The sequence below is a fragment of the Otolemur garnettii genome, unplaced genomic scaffold (genome assembly GCF_000181295.1).
Source record: "Otolemur garnettii isolate 467f Iridium unplaced genomic scaffold, OtoGar3 scaffold00008, whole genome shotgun sequence".
Classification (NCBI taxonomy): Eukaryota; Metazoa; Chordata; class Mammalia; order Primates; family Galagidae; genus Otolemur; species Otolemur garnettii.
Genome location: NW_003852403.1, coordinates 13,852,072 through 13,874,514, shown reverse-complemented (window position 1 = coordinate 13,874,514; position 22,443 = coordinate 13,852,072). Strand labels below are relative to the sequence as shown.

The 22,443-nt window shown below is 51.2% G+C and overlaps 1 protein-coding gene across 1 annotated transcript in view; it reads left to right on the top strand.

The window, feature by feature from the left end:
• The window catches only part of LOC111723119 (cadherin-23-like), a 299,920-nt gene that overhangs the window by 257,191 nt on the left and 20,286 nt on the right, over nt 1-22,443 (top strand). The window contains exons 15-18 of the mRNA XM_023509484.1: nt 13,177-13,241; nt 14,844-15,081; nt 16,409-16,514; nt 18,713-18,840. Coding sequence (XP_023365252.1) covers nt 13,177-13,241; nt 14,844-15,081; nt 16,409-16,514; nt 18,713-18,840 — 537 coding nt within the window. The remainder of the gene's footprint in view (nt 1-13,176; nt 13,242-14,843; nt 15,082-16,408; nt 16,515-18,712; nt 18,841-22,443) is intronic.

Sequence of the window (22,443 nt, the reverse complement as noted above, 5' to 3'; positions counted from 1 at the left end):
AACATGTTCACTAGAGCGGTGCTGGAGACGGAGTAAATTCCCAACAGCATGTTGAGTAAAACCACTAATCAGTAAGGTATTTGGAAAAGTAGATGAGAGGCCTGGTGCAGCGGCTCATGCTTGTAATCCCTAGGCTTTTGAAGGCCAAGGCAGGGGGATCACTTGAACCCAGGAGTTCAAGATCAGCTTGAGCAACATAGTGAGATACTGTCTTTACAAAAAATTAAAAAATTAGCTGAGTGTAGTGATGTGTGCCTGTAGTCCTAGCTACTCAGGAGGCTAAAGAAGGAGGATCACTTGATTCCAAGAATTTGAGGTTAAAAATGATCTATAATCACCCCAGTACACTCCAGGCTGGGCAACAGAGCAAGACCCTGTCACACACACAAAAAAAAAAGTAGGTGAAATACATTATGTAGGGGCCAGGCATGGTGGCTCACTCCTGTAATCCTAGTACTCTGAGAGGCTGAGGTAGGTGGATTGACTGAGCTCATGGGTTCAAGACCAGCCTGAACAAGAGTGACACCCCATCTCTAAAAATAGCCAGGCATTGTGGCAGGCACCTATAGTCCCAGCTATTCGGGAGGCTGAGGCAAGAGAATCACTTGAGCCCAAGAGTTTGAGGTTGCTATGAGCTATGATGCCACAGCACTCTACCGAGGGTGACAAAGTGACACTCCATCTCAAAAAAAAAAAAAGAAAAAAATACCTCGTGTAAATCATCTGCCTTCATGACAGGGACATAGCAAAATCTCAAAAGTTCTGTGTGACTTGGGGCATATTGCTTAACCTCTCTGAGCCTCACTTTCCCCATGCATAAGATAAAGATAGTATTAACACCTATCTCATAGAGTGGGCATGAAGATTAAATGTGTCAATATACATATGTTTCTTAGAAAAGTGCCTGGAACCCAGTGAGGACTAAATAGGGTGAGCTATTGTTACTGTTTTTGCAGTTATTAGCAGCCAGAGTTTCATTGTTGTCTGTAAAATGAAGTGTGTGACCCCTGTCTTGCTGGTTGTTCTAAGGATTAAGGACAAGTCATGTCAAATGCCTTGCACAGTGTCAGGCCCATAAATGGCACTCAGCAAGGGAGTGATCTTAGTCATCCCTTAGTCATGCCTCTGAAGGGGGGCCTCACACCTCTCCTCCAGTCATCTCCGTGGCAAGAGGCCCCAGGAACCCCCAGGCAGTGCCGCGCACTTGGTGCAGGCAGTTCCTGGCCATCCTGACAGCCTCTGACATACCGTAATTGCTTCCCCACTACGACTCCTTTAAGCACAGAGCTGCTGGCCAGAGCAATTTGCTCCCCATCAATTTTTATTTCCAGGTTTTAAAATAAAATAAAAGGAAATAAAGAAGGGGGTGGGGGAGCCTAAGAACAACACCACTTCTGCAATAACAAACAAGACTAGGACCTCACACCTTGAGAGCACCTGTCAACCTTCCTCCCTCTTCAGGATTGACACATTAATAAACAGCTGGGCCAGGCCTAGCTTCCACTGGCACGCTCCTCCTGCAGGGCTGAGCGCCACTTCCCCTCCGCCTCCACCTGAGAGGCTGCTGGCACAGCCCTGGCAGGAGGAAAGGCTGGATGAGAGGTGTTGGCAGGGGGCTGGCAAAAGAGATCCCTTAGAGTTGGGGCTGGAAATCATAATACTCGTTCCACTTAAAAAGTGGTCCCTAGTGCCAGGCACAGATCCTCACAATGACTCCATGAGGCAGATATTATTGTTATTCCCCTTTTACAGATGAGGAAACTGAGGCTCAAGTGGATGGCACTGTGGTGGTTTCTTTTCCTTTTCCTTTGCTCTCCTTCCACCTTTTCACCCTCCTTTATCCTTTCCCCACCTCCATCATCAGCCTTCTGGTGGCCTTTCCCCGATGGAAGTTTATCTACCTAGGATTTAAGATTCCTGGCTGGTCTACTAAAAAGGACCTCATACATCATCAAATATAATCTCATTTATTTCGCTGGTATTGGTTGAGGGCTGGTATTTGCATCAGGCCCTTAATGGATACTGGTGACCCTGGAGGACATGGCAGACTCAGTTCCTACCCTCATAAAGCTTATATTCTAATCAGGGGAGATGGCCAGCCAACATTGGCCCAAGTTCTCCTGCCACACCCATGACCTTCTCTCCCCAAAGCCTATTATTCGGAAACTATAAGCTCCAGGTTCCAAATATACCTGGAGTCCATCTGTGTCCCAGCACTTCCCTGACCATCCTGGTCCAAGCCCCCCTCCCTCTCAGCATCCCCACGTGACTGCCTTAAAGGAGATACCTCAGCTCTAAGCATCTGAGCAGTGTTCAGAGTGAGCCTCACATGTGCCTTCACAAATGCAGTTTGGATCCTACAGCTGAGATGCAGGGATGAGAAGGAGCTGCCACCAGAAGGTCTGGGAAGGAACTGTGGCGGGAACTGTGGTGCAAAGGTCATGAGGTAGGAGCCAGTTGGGCCCGTGAGGAACCAAGAGGCTGTCTGAGTGGCAGAAGTAGAGGGCAGCTTGGGTGAGGAGAGGGGCCCAGTGGAGGATGGACTGACAGCCAGTACAAGAATGGACAGGAGTGGACACCACTCAGGAGGTTGTACAGAACACTGATCCAGGCCCAGCATCTTACCCAGAGTTTGTAGCTGAGCATGTAGGGAAAATCCAGATCCTACCCCACAGCCAGTGGGATTTCCATGATTCTGCACTTAGCTACAAATCCTTTTGAGGCCTTTTGTGCCTTATCTTGCACTGTATCCTCTGGGAGAAGCACATTTCTCACTCTCACCGGAGTGAAGAGTCCAGCACAGTTAACCAAGATTCTTTAATACAAATTTCACCTGAAGCTTGTTGTTAGCAGCTGTCAGGAAGACTGGATTGAGAGGGATCCTGAGGCCTTCTCCATAGTCAGTGCCATGATCCATTAGTAATGTCTGCCATGGGCACAGGTGATGAAGTGGTGGCTGTCCAGTTCAGATTCTCATTGGAACCAAAGAGAAGGAAGGTCCTATAAACAGAAAAGAACTCAAATGCTATTACATAATTTAAAAAGATTTATTCTGAGCTGAATATATGTTACCATGGCCCAGGGAGCCATGCCCAAGAAGCCTCGAGCAAATACTCTCCCCATGGTTGAGTTAAAGTTTGGTTTTATACATTTCAGGGAGACAGGAATTACATGTAGAGTCATAAATCAACACATGGAAGACGTACATTGATTTGGCTCAAAAAGGCGAGACATCTCAAAGCTGGGGATTATAGGTTATAGGTGGGTTTAAAGATTCACTGATTTGTAATTGGTTAAGAAATGAAGCTCCTAGCAGGGTATCCAACCTTTTATTTTTCCTGCCACCCATTGGAAGAGGAAGGGTTGTCTTGAGCTACACATTAAATACACAGACACTCACAAAAGCTGATGAGCAAAATAAAAGGTCCATGCATAATTTTTAAGATATCCAAAACCACAGATAAGCAAATAGGTCTCAAAAAATCTGCATGTGGCCTAGGGGCAGGTTGGATACCACTGTGGTGCTTTAAGTTAAGATAAGGACGTCTCTTAATCAGAAACAAGTCACTAGACATAAACCTAGACTCAAGTGATCTATTAATAAATTAATGACCTGCAGGTGTGATTTAAGCTTTGTCTTGCATAGCGTTAGGCTTGTTAGTGAGTTACAAAGGACAGTAGGATATTTCTGGTGCTCCCTTGGCTAAGAAGAGGTCCATTTAGTCAACTGGGGGCTTAATATTTTATTTTAGCTCAACTCTTTCTCTGCAGCTTCCCCACCAGTCAGATCTCCAACTTTTCTCACAGCCTTCCTGTTTGGTTCCTGAATCCCAGCAGGTCCTGAGAGCCCTGCCCTGGACTTCCCAGTGGCATCTTGTTCTGAGGCCTCCTGTGTGCTCAGAAGGCCCAGAGCAGGCATCGGGGCTTTTCTTATGATTCACAGCTTCCCATCTTCCATCCTGTGTCCTCCTACTCACTCCCTGGTACCAGTGCCCACCCGGAACACGTACCCTTATAATTGCTCACACACAGTCTGACAGAAGGCATGTCCCCTAGAGCCACCATCATTTCCTCTTCTCCCAGGAGCATGGCCCCCCCCCCCAGAAATGCCCACAAAGGTGCCCAGAGAAGCAGCTTCCTGCCAAACTTCACCTTTGCTCACATAACACCCACCATAACCCTGTCCATCTGGCCCTGGCTTCCTTCTGAGATGAGAGGGGGAAACCAAGGCATACAGAAGCCTGGCGCAGACTGAGTGATATGTTCTGGCCATAAGCTTCTACCTCAGGTGCCAGAGAGAAGCTGAAGTCCTGCACCACAGCACTGTGGGAGGGGTGTGGGGACATGGGAGCTCAGCCTCCTGGACCTCAACAGGCATGTGGTGGTCACCACAACCTCTGGGCTACTGGGTTCCTCTGGTGGACTCCCTCCTGCCTTGAGCAGTGTGGCCCCCCAGGAGCTTGCAAGAGTACAGTTAATCTCATGCAGTTTAAGGACGGATGCAGAGGGGCTCTGTGGATGATGAATGTGGAAAGCATTACCAGCAAAGCACCGGGGCTCCACGGAGCTGTTTAAAAATGCATTCTCCCATGTAAATTTCTGCTCCATCAATCCTTATGACATGTCAAACATTGCTATTGTTTCCTGAACAAATTGTACCGTGTGCCCTTCTCTGCGGATTTGTGCATGGGAGCAGAACTGCTTGCTGGCGCCTGCCACCTGTCTCCGTTGCTGGGACCCAGGGCTGCTGTGAAGGCAGCTGGGCCTGCCTTGCTTCAGAGCAGAAGCCCCGTGCGGGGCGTCAGGGCGCACGTGCATGACATGACAAGGTGGGGCGCTCCTGGGAGTGACTGAGTGTGTGCCTAAAGCCTGCCACTCTGTGGCCCAAGGGGACAGATGCCCAGGTGGCTGGGGAGGGGCTGGGAGGGGATGTGGAGGGGACCACAGGGGCTGAGACAGGTGGGGTCTACCTAAGCCAGACAGAGAAAAAGAGAGAAAGTATCTGGGAGGGTATGTGGGGATGAGATGGGGGCAGGATGCAGGGAAGTATTGCAGCTGCCTGAGACAGAGAGGAAGAAAGAGAAAGTGCGTGAGTATATGAGAAAACAGGAGGAGAAAAGATGCAGGCAGGACTTTCAGCCTCCAAAGAAGGGTAGCGAGTGTTAAAACCATGAGAGAGGTGGACGTCTGGCTTGCTAGGAAGGGGTCAGCAGAGGGACGGGCTGTGGTTTGGAAAGAGACCTGGAAGGGGACCTGGAAGGCCAAGGGTATGAAGACTGTAAGAGCAGGTGGGAGCCAGTGAGGGCATAAGGCCGGGCAACCGCAGATGGGTGTCTATGAGGCCATGATGAGGGACAAGAGCAAGGTGTAGGGTCAGGGTGCATGGCGATGGTGTGTCAGCCAAGTGGTGGGTGGCCCTTGCTTTGGGGCCAAAGAATGGAAGAGGCTAAGAAATGATGGCTATTCATTGCAGAGACAGACTGGGTAAGAAGGGAGTTCTCAGGAAGTGGGCAAAGAGACAAAAGGACAGTCAGAATGGTGGGTCCCCTGGGAGTGGGTGTGAGAGGTGGCACTGAGTATCAGAGGGCCTGGAGCACACAAGGTGAAAGGAGAATATATTCAGAGGGTGGTGGGGCAAGAGCACTGGCTGGGGCAGGAAGGGCACCTGCAGCCAGCCAGGCTGTCCTGTTCGTTAGTGGTGCCCTCAGGTAGACCACATAGTTTCCACCAGTCCTCGCCCTGAGCCATCTTCATAGACCAAAGCATGGGGCAGGATTGAGGGGCCTTCTTTGAGGGTCTATGGATGGCATTGAGTGTCTGCCAGTCTAGACTGAAGGGCTGTATTCTGGGAAACCAGATCCAGGGACCCCTGCTGATGGGTGTGCTACCCTCCAGGCAGAACCAGAGGTGGGGTGGACACAAGCTGCTGTGGCAAGAAAGACAAAACTTGTGTGTGTGTCATCCGTCTGTTACAGGGTGCAGAGAATGACCCTACCAGAAGCACTCTGGCTGAGCTGTCAAGCTACAAAAAGACCTGTCTTTCTCAGGGCCTCCCAGGAGAGGGTAGTGGTTAAGAACATGTCGTGGAGGTGACCATGTTGGACTCATATCCCCGTACTGTGGCTTTTTGACCTTGGGCATGTTGACTGATCTCTCTGAGCCTCAGTTCTCTGCTTTTATCTATAAAATGGTGATGACATGGGTGCTAGTCTCATAGGGCTGGGAAGATGGAAAAAAATAAAGTGCAGGAATTACTTGGTAAATTTTGTGGTACATAGTTAAGTACTCAACTCAAAACAAAATGGCAGGGGGCACCATCTTGTCCCCTCCCCTCCCTATAGCCGAGAGAATGATTGGCACTTAGGACTCAGGCCTGGCCCATCTTGGGATGTGGCCATTCCCCTACCACAGGCCCCTATGTTCACCTTGTCTTAACCTTGGATTTTCCCCCTCATGTGTATTTGTTTTTTTCCTTTTCGTCAGCAGAAGAAAATTACACTTCTGCTGGGATTGTCCATCACAGAAATAAGCACTTGCAGATGCAATTATAAAGGCCCAAATGAGGGAATTAGTTTCGTTGGTAATGCCGACATTGGGGAGGATCGGAGGAAATGCCTTATAAATCAGGCACTTGGCAGCAGCCAGTCCAGCCTGCACCCTCTCCCCACCTGCTGACCTCAAGACAGGTACAGGCATGGGGTGGGCACTGATCTGGGCTGCAAGATACTTCCCCTGAGGAGGCTGACCGGGGAGTCCTTGCTGTCTGCAGGTGCACGCCCCTTACCAGCAGCTACCTGGACTCTGCTGTCCAGCCCCTTGCTGAGGGGCTCTGCTCTGGGACAGATCAGTCTAAACTAGCAACCTCAACATCAAGCTCATTGTCTGCTCTTTATTTTCCTCACAGTTCTTACCACTATTCGAAATTACGTTATTTAGTTATCTCTTTCCTTGGTTATCTGTTGTCTTATTTTGATTTCACATTCCAATGAGGGTGTTGTCATGCTTAGGCCATGACTTCAGTGCCTAGCATAGTAGCCAACATACTGGAAAAGCTTAAAAAAGCTTACTGAATATGTGACTTAGTCACTGCCTGGTCATTGTGCTCATGAAGGTGCTTTCAGCAGTGGGCAGGGCACTTTCCAGCTGCCCTCCACATCCACCTCCTTCTCCACCTGCTGGGCCAGTGGGGGCTTCAGCAGGAGGCCTGAGCTTAGGAGATGCTCTATTAACCGGACCTTGTCCCTAGGCGGTTCAAGTGACCCCAGTGTCACTGCTTGATGCTCACCATGGTGTCCACCAGTGGGGGCATCAGCCCCACAGTAGGAAGGTCATGCCAGCCCTCAGTGGCTGCAAAGGAAAATCAGATTTTACTAAATTGGGCATAGATTTTGAGCCCTATGTGAGGCACAATATAGAATGCATAAATTAGCTGGAAACAGCTTCTCCCTCCTAGCGGCGTGCTCAGGCAGTTTTCAGAAATGGCAGATTGTGTTCCTTGTTCCACGAGAGGTATGACCAGGGGCTCTTGGGTCAAGACCAGTGACCAGTCTGGGAGCTCTGTAAGGAAAAGTCTGGGTGTTTGGAACGGGCCTAGAGGGGTAGATCAGAATTTGGACAGCAGTTATATAATGAGAGGACAGGGTAACCAGGATGAGGTGCAGTTTGGGGTACATCAGGGAAAAGGTAGATACAAGAACACCAAGGGCAACCAGGTTGTGGATAGCCTGGACACCAGGGTATTGATGTGGAATTAATTTAGCAGGTAATGGGGAGCCAGTGAAGGTTTTTAGCGAAGGAGGGCTCATTTTAGCCATTGGTTTTGACTTCTTGACCCTGGGCCTTTTATGAGAGACTTGACAAGCAGTAAAGTGCACTAGTGTGTATCTGTGACTACCAACCTAGAGCCTGGGAACACTAGGGCAGGATGGTAGCAAAGGCACAAGGACACCAGAGGGAGGAGCCTGGGGCCCAGTTAAGATGCTCACCTGAAACCCTGATTTAGCCTGTCCCTCCCCTCCCCTTCTCTCTCTCTCTCTCTCTCTCTCCTCTCTCCTCTCTCCTCTCTCTCGAGTTGCCCTGGGTAAAGTGCCATGATGTCATCATAGCTCACAGCAACCCTGAACTCTTGGATTCCAGCAATCCTCCAGCCTTAGCCTCCTGAGTAGCTGGGACTACAGGCACCTGCCATAATGCCCAGCTAATTTTTCTATTTTTAGTAGAGACAGCGTCTCACTCTTGCTCAGGCTGATCTTGAACTCCTGTGCTCAAGGGATCCTTCTGCCTCAGCCTCCCAGAGTGCTCAGATTACAGGTGTGAGCCACCATGTCCAGAGAGCCACCCAGCATGACCAGCCAGTCCATCCCCACCCTCCATCCCCTTCCCCAATGCCCATAGCATCTGACTGGGCTAGAAGATCCCAGACGTCACCTTGAAGGGAAGCAGACATCCTTCTTCCTAGAATAAGGCAGGGAAGGGGATGCGGGTGTTCATGGCATGGAGAGAGAATTTTATTCTCTATACATAGGCCCTTGGCCACTCCTCAGACCCTTCTTCCTAAAGTGATCCCAAGCTTCACTGTCTGTCTGTCACTTTATTTGTTGGACTCTCAGTTGGTCGGACACAAATCCTGGGAGGAGGTTGTTTAAAAGATACCATGACAAGCAGAGAGGGATGGAATGGGGCAGGGTGGCAGGTAGGCGGTGGGGCAGACCACTATAGAGCCCCGTGAGGAGTTGGGTCACCCGGCATCTGCGGAGCAGCTCTGTGCCATAGTGCCACAGGATGGCGCTCAGGCTGCATGTCCCACAGGTGCCGCTCAGGGATGTGAAGGCCAGCGCCACCACTCACCAGCAAGTCATTTAACATCATCGAGTCTCTGTTTCCTCATTTGTAAAAGGGGCCAGGTTATCACAGCACCTGCCTGGTGGGAACGTGGTCAGAATGAAGCCTGCGCGTGTCGGTGTAGATGCAGGTGCAGAGGCAGCTGTAGATAGCAGAGGTATAACCGCCTTCGCGGAGCTGCCTCTGTGGCCAGTCCCTGTACCAGGCTCTGAGCACATCAGGACCCCAGACCCCACACTGTCCCCAGGGAGCCACAGCCTAGACGTGCGTCAGCTAGAGCTTCAGAGCCTGCATGAAACTGGGGCTCAGGATACTGAAACACAGAGAGGAGCCCTAACTCCACCTTTCGGGTCCTGGGAGCTGCATGGGGTCCAGTCCTGGTCAGAGATGGGGCTGGATGTGCCAGGGTTACCATGCGTGTAAGGGAGGAAAGGCTTTACCCTGATGGCAGATTCTCTGCCTCTTCTCAGTCCCAGGGCCCCTGCTAAAGCTCAGCCTAACTTGATGCCCCTGAGGGGCCCTCAGTGTCCATGCTGGCAGCCCCCACCCTGGCAGGGGCAAGAAACAGCTCTTCTTCTCCTTACTCTGATCTACACATTTGAAAAATGAACGTTCTCCCTCTCCTCTTCACCCAGGCATACATATTTCACATGGTCATTATATGGTGGCACTAAAGGACTCATAAATCCTCCCTGGCCAGCTTCAGTGGTCTGGGCAGGCAGGACAAGGCCCAGGGGACAGGGGTCACTGTGGGAGCTATGGCCATGCCCAGCCCAAACCAGGCAGCAGAGGCCAGGCCCTGGAAGCTAGGGGCTATCTTCTGTTCCTCAACAGTCACCGCTTGTCTGCCTGGGCCTCAGCTGCTCCAGGCTCCAAAGTGAGGGGCAATTCTGTGGGGCACCAATAGGGAAGACTTATCCCCGTGCTCTGACCCAACCCATGCCTTCCAGCACACCAAGCCCCTGCTTCTCAGCTGGCTCTCCTCCCATTTTTCTCCCTCTCCCCATCTACTCCACCATCTTCCCCTTCCCCCCATCTCTCTGCCCACCACCCACTTCTTACTGGGTTTGCACATTCATTTTTCAAGCATTTGCAAAGCATCTGTGTGTGCCAGGCACTATGTGGGGGGGGGGGCGTTCAGCCCAGTGTACTGCCCAGCCCTCGTGCTTCCCAGATCCTTTCCTTTCTCTCTCTTTTTTGAGACATGATCTTGCTCTGTACCCTGAGCTACAGTGCCATGGCACCATCATAGCTCACTGCTGTACCCTGAAACTCTTGGGTTCAAGCGAAACTCCTGCTTCAGCTTCCCAAGCAGCTGGGTCTATAGGTGCATACTACCACGCCAGGCTAATTTTTCCTTTTTCTTTTCTTTCTTTCTCTTTTCTTTTTTTTTTTTTTTAAGAGATGGGGACTCGCTGTCTTGCTCAGGCTGCTCTCTAATTCTTGGCCTCAAGGAATCCCCCTGCTTTGGCCTCCCAAAGCGCTAGCATTACGGGTGTGAGCCACAGTGCTTGTCCTGGACTCTTCCCTTTGACAAAGGAGGACAGTGAGGCTCAGGAGGGTGAAGTTTGGTTTCACAGTGACCTGCATTGTTGACACTGGCCTGGAACTGGGGTCTGACACCACACTGACCCCTCACCAAGGGGCTCAGTGACATCGCAATCAGTTCTTCCCTGGACCAAGCTGCACCTGTTACAGTCTAGCAGTACCATGCAGGGTGACGATTATTCATCAGTGGACCTTAGGGTCCGCTTCTCTGCAGGTCCCTGGAAAGGGATGATGTGGGCGGGGTTATTATGGGAGCTAAGGTCTCCTCTCCCTTGGAATAACCAGGCTCCCTCCCTTCCTTCTGAGAACAACTTCCCCCTTAGTTCTGAGACAATGACAGAGGCCCAGGGCATGGCAAGACAACATGGAGTCTAACCCCAGCACTGTCCTTTTTCAGGCTGTGAAGTCTTGAGCAAGCTATTTACCCTCTCTGTGCCTCAGTTTCTCCATCTGTAACCTGGAGGAGGTACTGATAATAGTACCTGCCTCATAAGGTTGTTGTGAGGATGAGTAACTCGTATAACATGCTCCTTAACCTGCACTTGCTGTGTCATGAGAAGCAGCTCGGGGCAGTGGTAGAGGGAGCACCAGGGAGAGAGGGCAGGTGATATCACTTGCCATCTTCCTATCACTGGTTCAGTGTGGATCCCCTGAGAATCTGTGATGAGCTCTGTGCCTGGCCGGGGCAGTGGCAGAAGTCTGCACACTATCATGGGAACATAAGCCCCTGAGGATGATAAATGGAAATCTGGCATAAAAGGCAGCCCTATAAAAGCAGGCAGCCCCCAGAAATGCCATCCTTCTACATAGGCAAGTTTTCTGGATAACGAAGATCTTAACCCTTTGGGTATAAACCATTTTTTCCCCATTTCATTCATTTGTGATAGAAATGTATTTATTATTCACTTATCTGCTTTCCTGAACTGAGTATACTGAACACAAATTAGTTTTTCTTTGAAAATTCAGGTTTACTGTAAAGGGCATAGAATTTAATAGGTTTCATAGAATTAAGGTGACTTAAGAGGAACCTCATAAAATATTTAGTATAAAGGTATCAGAACACATTTTTAGCAGCAGGCCTTTATCCACTTTACAATTACAGAAAAACCCTAAGTGTAAAATCTCAAGGTCAGTCTGAGGCTATCCCTCCTGGCATCTGGTGGCAGGCAGCAGTTTCCTTAGCCCGAGGGCAGTGCCTGGCACAGAGTACATGCTTAATCAGTATGTGAATAAATAAATAGTGTCATTTAGTCTGCACTGTGGATTATAACTCTGCCAGGGATGGAACAGATGCCAACAGTCCCAGCCACAAAAGCCAGTTCCACTAGAACTGCCGTCATCTTGGGGAAGGGAGGGAGTGAAGGGGAGCCCCACTGAGGTGGCCTCAAGGAAGGGTGCCTGCACCAAGCAGGGTTGGGGAGGTCAGCTTCTACCCACTCTGCTTCTGACCCCCTCACAACCCAGAGTAGCACTGGGCCTCACTGGGTGCTGGGCCTCAGTTTTGTGATCTGTGAGATGGGTAGAAATGTGTGTCTTCCTCATCACATGGATGCTTGTGAGGTTAAAATGAGGTTATAATAAACATGGATATTCTCTGAAAACATAAAAGGTGTGATGATGATGCAGGCTACCATCATCATCGCCATTGTCATCCACATAAGGCTGGCCTCTCTCTCTTCAGTCTCTTTTGCCTGGAAGTGACAGACACCTAACTTGGGACCAGCCTGGTTAAAACAAGACTCAATAAGCCAGGCACAGTGGCTTGTATCTTTAATCACAGCACTCTGGAAGGCTGAGGCCAGAGGATGGCTTAAACCCAGGCATTAAACACAGTAAGATCCTGTTTCTTAAAAAAAAAAAAAAAAAGAAAGAAAGAAAAGAGGACTCACAATGGACTCAGTGGACTTACACACCAAACCAAGGGTGGGAAGAGGTGTCAGACCAGATTCAGTGCTCCCAAACTACCAGGATTTGGCCTTCTCTTCTAGCTCTCCCCTGAGTATGGCCATATCCTCCACAGTCATCCAGCAGCTCCCAGCTCACATTCCCCCTTCACTCCCTGGAGGGAAGCTTTTGTCCCTTTTATCCCTAACAGCAATAGGGAGAATCCAAAGGGGTTCTGGTAGACCTGGCTGTGGTTTAGGGCCATTCCTGTACCTGAGACCAGGGGCAGTGTAGGCAGCTCCCACCCAGACCATTGTTTGAGCAGGGAAAAGAACCAAAGAAGGTGAGTGAGACAGGAGGCACGCTGCTTCTAGAGGAGAAGGTTGCTAGGTGCACAGGTCTGTCTTTTGCATGTAGTAGATTCTTCCAGGGTAAAATAAAAGGGAATCTGACCCCCAAGATTCCTGCCCCACTGGGTAGCATACTTAGAGGTCTTAGGGATTGGGGGAGAACCATCCGAGGACTCCACCAGATGGCTGAACCTATCCCCACCATCGTTTGTGCTACCTCATAGCACTGCAGGTTGTGCCCCCATGCCATGGGTCTAGACTCTCTCCCCCAAGCCCTCTAAGCATCTGCCAAGAATAAGCCCATTTGTCCTGACAAGAGTCCAAAGGGGTAGTTCATACAGTCAGAGATTACTGGTAGAAGACCAATCCTGTAGGTCTGTGCTCTCTAATATAAATTTAAACAGCCATGTGTGGCCAGTGACAACTATTGAACATCATGACTCTAGAGAATTTGGCCTGGGCCGAAGGTGTTGTATGGGAGAAACGTGGGTTTCCTGTGGACAGTTCCTCAGGTGGCTCCGGCAGTAATGACTTCTTGTTCTCACCATTGCAGGCAACAGACAACGATGTGGGCACTTTTGGGGAAGTCAGCTACTTCTTCAGTGATGACCCTGACAGGTGAGGTTCTGCCCCCCAGTGGCCCTCTGCTACTCATGAAGTCCTGGAGACTTTGCACCATCCAGGGAGGGGAGTGCTGGGCTCCTTGGTTGGAGCACTGGACTGGGAGTCAGAACCCATGGTACTGTTGCCATTTTGGCCTTAATTGTGGTATAGTCATGGTCAAGTCCCCTCAACACTCTGAGGCATAGTGACTCTGGCCCTCAAAAAGATAGGCTTTGGCTTTGGCAGTGGAGACAACTGTGTTTGTTAGAAGCTTTGGGGTGCTCACAATTGCACATCACCCTCACTCCTCCCAGCAGCAGCCCTGACTGAGCCTCATGTGCACTGTCGAGTGCTATATATACATTTGTACACGGAACCCTCATGACTAAATGCCAGAGGGGCTCACTGCTGGGCACTATTATCTGCCCCACTTTACAGACGAGGAACCTATGCTCAGAGAGGCAAAGTCACTTGCATAAAGTCACCTAGCTGCAAGTGCCAGGGCCAGGTCTCTGCATGTGATCATCCCCCTAGGACACACAGCTGCCCCCAGGAAGGGGCTCTCATTGTGCGGCAGCCCCTAGGTGGGTTTGTGGCCTCAGTGCCTGACCTGTGCCAGCTTTGTCCTGTCACCCACCACGATGACAGAGTTCTGGATTGGTCCTAGCCATTTCTTTGCCTTGTCTTCAGTTAATCTGAGCCAAGGGGAAGCCCTCTCATTTTTGACATGATCTGAGGCCAAGTGCCCAGTGAATTTAGAAGCCAAACAGAATGATCAAGACAGTGACTGTCAACTTGAATTACTGACCCCCCACTATCCATGTGAATGATGAAGAAGAGACTGGGAGATTGATAATGATGGGGACTGCCACTCTGATGGGGCCCTCAAAAAGGGAAGAAGACACAGGCGCAGCTGAATACACAGGGGACCCTGTCCTTCAGGGGACCCATGTTCACATGGCCTAGACTTGATCATGTGGGATCTTCTCATCTCTTCCCGTCTTCTGAGCTGGGGGCTTTCCCCATCTCTGAACCAGAACCTTCCAGGCTTGGTGGCTGGCAGCTGTGGACCAGATGGGAGCACACGCATGTCCACTAACAACCCGGATGAGGCTTTCCAGGGGACTCTCTGTCTGCCTTGATCTTGCTGCTACTCAGGAGACATTCGCCAGCAAGGCTTAGTCCCTCAAAGACAAGGAGTGGCTCCCACGAGAGGATCCACCACCCTCCCCCTTGCTGGATGCTTTGCTGCCTGGGTAGACCATTTTGGTGTAAAACCATATAGTATGGCAGAATTTCTGACCTTACAGTTCTCTAGCATCTAAATATCTCCAGTAAGGAGAAACTCCTGCTCACAGCAGAAAGAGGGTCTTTCTGCCTGAATCTCCTCCTCTATTAAATCAGCAACTCCTCTTTGTGTCTGAGCCTCCCACACCCCAGCTCCCTTCAGAAATAGCTGTTCTCTTGTAGGGTGAGTGAGAGAGAAGATAGATTCCGGACTTTATTTATTTCTCCACTTGACGCCTTGGGCAAGGACAGGCTGGTAAATGCAGACCCGTGTTGACAAGCCTGCCTTGAACCATGGTGTCCCTTCTCTGCCCCTTCCTGCCTGAGCAGGTTCTCCCTGGACAAGGACACGGGCCTCATCGTGCTGATAGCCAGGCTGGACTACGAGCTCATCCAGCGCTTCACCTTGACGGTCATCGCCCGGGACGGGGGCGGCGAGGAGACCACGGGCCGGGTCAGGGTCAACGTGTTAGATGTCAATGACAATGTGCCCACGTTCCAGAAGGACGCCTACGTGGGTGCCCTGAGAGAGAATGAGCCTTCTGTCACGCAGCTGGTGCGGCTCCGGGTAAGGCGCCAGGGCGTCCTGCGTTCCAGCCATTCATCTTCCCCCTCCCCCACGCTGCCCCCTTGCCCACCCCCTCAGGAAGCCACTGCTGTGTATATTGGGGGTTAAACTCTCAGTCTGTGGCAGGCATCCTTTGGGCATCCCCTGGTGTCCCTCGTGACCAAGTGGGGCTACATGTACAGTGTCTTCATCAGCTTCAACAAGGACCCCTCCCCATCTCCCTTGACAAGGACACTGAGTGGGAGGAGCTCCTTGTGTAAGGACCCCATCCCAGCCCTTTGGTGGCTGCCTACAGTCAGGAAGTGCCACAGCTTGAAGGGGCCACACAGGCCACAGGTACAGCCCCATTTTACAGGAGGGCAGGGACTGGCCTAAGAGAATACAGTGAATTAGTAGAGTAGCAGTGCCAGGACTACACCTGGATCTCTATGATCCCGTGTCCTCCTGCAGCGAGTCCCCACCAGCTTCCATAATCTCTGACCACAGACTTCTTAATGTCCTTGTGTCCCCTTCCCCACCCTGCCTACCCAAAATGACAGGACCCAAAGCCTCTGTTTGGGATGTGTTTCTCAAGCAGGTGGGGATGAAGGCAAGGGTTGGGGGGTGGACACGTGCCTGCCAGCATGGGTACAGCTCCCTGTGGGACCCAGGTGTACTCAGAGGGGTGGGGCCCCCTGGTAGCTCTCTAGGGTCAGAGACAATCTGGGAAGAAGCTCATTAATTTAGCAGTCCCAGAAGACAGTCAAAGGGGGGCAGGATCCCGGCCCCACGCCACATGCCTCCTTCCCTCTTCACATTCATGCCACCGTGTCCCAGCACTGTGCCTGCCTCAGGTGTGTGGCAGCACTCAGGAAGCATAAGGCTTCCGCTCACGTGAAGCTGGTGTTCTAAGCAAGTCTGTCAGGAATTAAGTAAGATCTTACAGTTGAGGATGAGGGGACTGATGGCGTGCACAGATCAAGGGGGTTCTCGAGGTGGGGGTTCAAGGTGGAAAGGGAGGGTAGGAGACAGGCCAGGCATGGGATGGCCCTCACAACCTGTCCCCCGCCCCCTATTCTCCCTAGGCCTCCAGCCCATACTCTAGATTTCCCAGGCCACCTCCATACCAAGCCCCTAGAGGGGAGCAGGAGTTTCCATCTTCTGGAAGCAGAGCGTGGCTTCTAGCCAAGGGACAAGAGGGGCTTTCTGAGATCCTGAGATCGAACTTGGGGTTTGATCACCCTTAAAAAGGAGCTCTGAGAGGGGCCAGCCCTGCCTACCTGCCCACTTTCTTCTGGCCCTAGGCCTTCTGCAAGCTCAGGGGCCCTGTGTATCTTCTTCCTTGCAGGCCACAGATGAAGACTCCCCTCCCAACAACCAGATCACCTACAGCATCATCAATGCTTCTGCCTTTGGCAGCTACTTTGACATCAGCGTGTACGAGGGTTATGGAGGTCTGTGTGCGGTAGAACTGAGGGTCCAGTCGGGGAGGAGGTTTGTGGGAAGAGGGTAGGCACCTTTCTTTCTCCAGGCACCTTGGACTACTCAGGAAGCTGACCTAAGCTCCTGTGGGCTGGAGTAGCATGTGGCCTGAGGTCCCCTTCTGTAGGGTCATATCAACCAGAATTTAATCTGTGTCTTAGTCCCAGGGACAGACCTGCAGGCAAACTGGAAGTTTGATGTTACTGGAATCTGTGGATTTCCCCATTTCTTACCAAAGCTGCCAGGCTAGGTCTGTGGAGCGGAGGCTTGTTTGCTGAGCTCCCCCATTCTTTGGGTGGCCTCCTCTCAGCCTTCCCAGGCTGGGACCCTTTCCTACCTGCCCTGCTGTGAGCCCTGTTCCTAGAGCTCTATCAGGAATAACAGCAACAACCTCAAGACCCCAAGAGAGAAGACCCTGTTTTTCAGATGAAGCAGCTAAGGCCCAGAGACAGGGAGCAACTTGCCCGAGGTCACCTAGCAAAGCCACTGAGCTTGGCACTTAGACCCTGTGTGATCTGGCTCTCAGCTGCCTCTCCAGCCTCACCTCTTAGCACCCCTTCCCCCAACAGGAATCCAGCCTCTTTGAGCCCCTGACACTCTCTCCCCTTACAGTGGTCACCTTCATGTCTTCTCAGAATCTGTTCCTTCTCCCAGGAAAACCCTTCCTCTCTGCCCCTTTGCCCTGCCCCCCTTTGGCCATTAAGCTCATCCCCTCTGGCTAGCTTTAAGGGCTTATTTAACACCTCCCCCTCCAGAAACTTCCTAGTTCTAAAGACTGGGTTGGGTGCCTCCAAGGCAGAATGGATGGATGTGCCAGGAAAGACTCTGAGTCTGAGCCTCATTCCTCCACTGCCCTACAGTGAGGTCAGAGAAACACCATTGCAGAAATTGCTGTCCTGGCTCCAGAAGGGCCAATGTTGTCTATAAAAGTTACATCCCTCTTTAAAAAGATTAAGAGTTCCATGCTTCTCCCCCACCCATACCTTACCCTCCTCTCAGCTAGAAGAATCCCCCCTAGATTCCATATTGCTAAAGCAATAATTTTGTTTCCCTTTTCCAAATAGAAAGTTGCAATTTAATATTACTGTGATGCCTTTGCAGACTACCCATGCCCCCCACTCCCAAGCCAGTATGCCTTCCCTCCCCTTTTGAGAATCAATGGCTTAGCACAAACAAGTACTGATGGGGGAGTCCAGGTGTGTGCAGTAGTGGGAATATCTGAGGACAAAGGTGTCTGTATTAGCTCCCTGTAAACCCTGCCTCTCAGCCCAGGTCTGCCTTTGGCATTTGGTTTCTCCACTCACCTCCAAACAGAGTTCTGCCGAAAGTAAGGTCTGCAGCACCTAACCCCAGTGTCTCTCCGAGGGGTCTAAATAGAGCCCAAAGCAGGCCTCTGGATAGGTACGAAGAGCCCATAGGATGAAAGGGGGAGGGAGGGAGAGAAGAGAAGAGAGAGAAAAAAATAAGAGAAACAGGGCCAGAGGGGGCCAAGGAGGGCCCTGCCATCTGTACCCACTGCCTGCCACCTCCCTGCCACCCCAAGTGCTTTTCTGAAGAGAAGGGTGGTGACAGGAATGGTGATAGAGAGTCTGGGGCATGACCCTGTTCTCCCAGTAGCCTCTAGACCAGTGGTTCTCAACCTTCCTAATGCCACAATGTATTTTCATTGTTAAAAAGGGGTCGCAACCCACAGGTTGAGAACCGCTGTTTTAGACTGATGGGGAAAGATACATTAAAGCAAAGATAACCAGATGAGACAGACAAAACACACAGCAGACAAGCAGGCAGTGGTGACCACTGGGGGGAGCCTGGGCTCTGGGTTCAGCCACAACCTGAGCTCATATTCCAGCTCTATTAACTTGCTAGCTGTGTGACCTTGGGCAAATTGCAGAACCTCTCTGAGCTTGATTTCTTCATCTGTAAAAGTAGGGCTATCATTACCAACAACAAATTAGTTATCAGCTGATGGGCCCAACAAAGGGCCTGGCACATCAGTGTCAGTGTCAGTGAACCTGAAATAAGACCATGAAGTTCCAGGTGTTCAGAAAACAAGGCAGGGTTGGCCTGGGTCATGCCAGCTGTATCTTTTCTGTCCAAAGTAGGGTCCCGGCTGGCTGGGCATCTGAAGTCTGCTTACAGGGGTGCTGGGACTCTGTTCTTGTCATTTCAGTCATCAGTGTGAGCCGCCCTCTGGATTACGAACAGATCCCCAATGGGCTGATATATCTAACTGTCATGGCCAAAGACGCTGGCAACCCCCCTCTTAATAGCACCGTGCCTGTCACCATCGAGGTGTTTGTAAGTACCCAGAACACTGCCCATGCCCTTCCTGGGTAAGGAGTGGTGAGTGCTTCCCAGGGTGTTGGAGATCCTCCCAGTGCCCAGTGGTGTAGAACTATGTCCCTCACATCCTTGGCTGTCCCCACAGCTCAGAATTACTGGCAGACTGTCCTAATACTTGCCCCTAACAAAGCTCTACCATTGCTGCAGCAACTAAGCTGCCTCTTGGCTTGGCCAAGGAAGGCTCAGGGTCCTGAAACTCATGAAGAAACAGATTGTCCTGCCCTGACATCATCTGGAGGACTCAGGACACCCTTGGATGGGAAATGGGAGCTCAGAGTCAAGGAGAAAATGTCATGGGATTTCTTTACTTAGGGCCACATTCTATGAAGTGTAAGGGTATTACTGGAAGATCTTCTCTCTTTTGCCTCTTTGTCTATGTTTTTTTTTAACCTTTTCCCACTCCTCTGAAGATCTAAGGGGGTCTGAAACCAAGCCACAGCTTGTCTGACATGAATATCAAGCACGCCTTAGTGCTTTCTGTGTCTGAAGTTATCAGCTGCTGAATCCATCTCCACACTGGTTCATTTGCCCCGCGCCGCACAGGGATGCAGGGGGTAGTCTGACATGGGGCCAGCAGGCCTCCCCTGCTGAATACCCACCCCCCACACACCTACCACACCCGCCCAAGCATGCCCTCTTCCCCATCTGCAGGAGAGGGTGAACAAGTTAGTGCCTTGCCGGGCTCTAGGAGGATTAGATCCGATTGTTAGGGTGGGACGTGCTGTGACCTGACAGAAGTCAGGAAGATCTCTCCCAGAGTGGCCTTGCTGTATAGGCTTCGTGACACAGCCAGCTTCTCCAGCAGTGTCCGGCACTGCCCCACACCCAGTTCAGGCCAGTTCCCAAGTCCAAAGGTCCCTGTCTGGGCCGGGGACCTCGTTTGCTTGCTTAGAAGGATAGAGCTGGAAGTGATAGAAAAGTTGAGGTGACACCTGAGAGTGAGCACCCCACCCCAGTGGGCATGTAAGAGCAGGATTTAGGGGCAGCCAGGGGAGTGAGGCTGTGCAGAACCAGGGGCAGCAAGGGGTAGGGCAGAGAGCTGGGGCCTTGCTTCTAGTCTCTATCTGGCACCTCAGGCTTCGAGAAATGTCAGGGGAAGAAGGACAAAGAGGAGAGCCACAGATGCCTGAAAACCTGCCTATGTGGAACCTGCATTCTCTCACCTTGGAATGTTGTGGGCGATACCAGACAGCTAGTGTGCATTCCCTGCCCATCACGACCACGTGCAGGCACAGTGTCCTGCTCAGAGGACAAGCCCCAACCACAGCTCCCAACCTACCCTAATCTCAGCCACACTCAACCCTGACCAACACCTTCAGCTCTTGCAACCGTCCAGAATACTGCTCTGCTCAGGCAGGCAGTGAGCCTGTCTGTGTGCAGTGTAGGAGTGGGATGTGAAGGTGAATGTGAAGCCTGCTCCCTGCCCTGGGGAGATGCTCAATGGAAAGAGGGGCCTGGCTTTGGAGGTGTGCGGGTTTAAAATCTAGCTCTGCCACCCTCCAGCTGTGTGTGGGGCTCTGAAACTCAGTCTCCTCATCTATAAAAGGGAGATAATCATGGTACCTGTTTCATGATGTGGTTGTGGGGATGAAATGAGATGGCACAGCTGGCACCTGGCATGTTGTGGTCACCACAGCTGATAAGACAGCTATGCAGACCACGGCACTACCCATGCCCTAGCCTGTGGCTGTGCCCCAGCTGTGGGGCAGAGCCCACTAGGCTTTGAGGGTGCAGATATAGAAAAGGGTAAGGGTAGGGAAGGTTTAGCTGAATGTTTTGAACAGGGCTGGGCAGGCGTAGGTATCCACATCAAAACCTTGTTGAGCTCCAGCTGGGTGCCACTCTACCTACCCCGTTCAATCTCATTTTACAGATGAGGAAGCTAAGGCTCAGGGAGGGAACATAGCTGACCTGTGGTCACTGGTGCCTTCCCACTAATAGGTAGCATAGCTAGGATTTGAACTCTGACCTGAATGATCCTACACTGACAGTCTTTCTGCCATAGCTGTAGGCATGGAGCCTTGGTAATCTCCATCCACCTGTGATCAAGACCTGTGCTTCTCAAAGTTCCTGTGCACCTGACCTACCTGGGGATCTTATTAAAATCCAGATTCTTATTTAGTTGGTTCAAAGTAAGGCTGACATCCTGTATTTCTAATGAGCTAGAAATAGCTGTATTTCTAATCAGCTAGTTAATGCTGATACTTCTGGTTAGAGGACCATACTTTGAGTAGCAAAGCCTTCGAAGATCTGCCCTCATTAGATTTTGAGACCCAGGCTCTCCCCATACTCTAGGCCCTTCCCAACTCATGGCTCAGTTAAGGAAGGGACCTCAGCATCTCTTTTTGCCTCAGCCCCTCAAAGGGACCAGAGCCTGCAGGAAGGGGAGGGCCAAAGGACTGAACTAGTCTTTTTTATCCCTGTAAGAGGAAGAGTGTCCAGGAGCCTCCTTCCCTGGTACCAGAGAGCCGAGTTCCATGTGCAGAGCTTGGTGGGGGCAGGAGCCTGCTTCGCTTTCCATTCAGCAAGACAGGGGGTGCCCTGACATGGAACCACAGCAGTCCAGTAGAAGAGGTCCCACTTTTCACATTCCCTCAAAGCCATCATGGGGTCAGTGGGGCCAACACTGGGCTTTCTTTCTGAATCTGCACCCCTGGCCCCCCGGCAGCAGGAAGGTCTGGCAATGTAGACAGGTGCCACCTCGCCTATGAGTGAGCATTGTCTCTTGAGCAAGGTTTTCAGAGGGCATAGTCACTTGTGTCTAAGGACCAAACTTGAAAAGGTCACTGCCTTTGGGTTGATTTTGCACATGGGTGGTTTCTAAGTAGCTGTCACTCAGCTAAACTGCCTCCTCCCTCCACCAAAAGGATGTTCTCTCAACTAAGGAAAAAAAAAAACACAACAAAAACCAACCCCAGCAGAGATGTAGTGGTGGCTGCACTCACTGCACTGGTTGGGGGCAGGGAGAGGCAGATGGAAATGACAGGGCTGGAGGAGGAGGGTGTGCGAGGAGCCCGGTGATTCCTTTTCATCCACTGCTTGTTGGTTTTTAATAAAGAAGTCAAACTCGGTTTGTAGATTTCCCATTAGGGGACAATAAGCTTTTGTAGAGGGAGCTGCTGAATTAGAACTAATAGCGAATGCAGCGCCAAGATCCGGGGAAATATCACCGCTAATAAGTTTCTGCCTCACGTTCTGTCTCTGACATTCTCGGCACTGTTTCGGGCAGCCAAGCAGAAACTTAAATGTCTAAGTATATGGGGCACCCGTGCCCGCGCCATGGGCCAGGGACCAGAGGCCAGGGAGATGCCCAGCCATGCTGCTGAGGGAGTCCTGAGGCTCCCTGTTATCCTGGGAGAGGGACAGGCCATGTGTGCTGTGTGCAGATTGAAGAGAAAAAGGCCTGGGCAGCTGTATCCTGGCAGACTAGGATTCTCTAAAGTCCCAAGGAGTGGGAAGTTGGATATTGGCCCCCTTCTCTTTCATGATTGCACAGCCAGAAGTGACTTCAGCAAAAGGGGCTTAATAGAGGATCACTCCTTTACAGAGCTCTCAGTT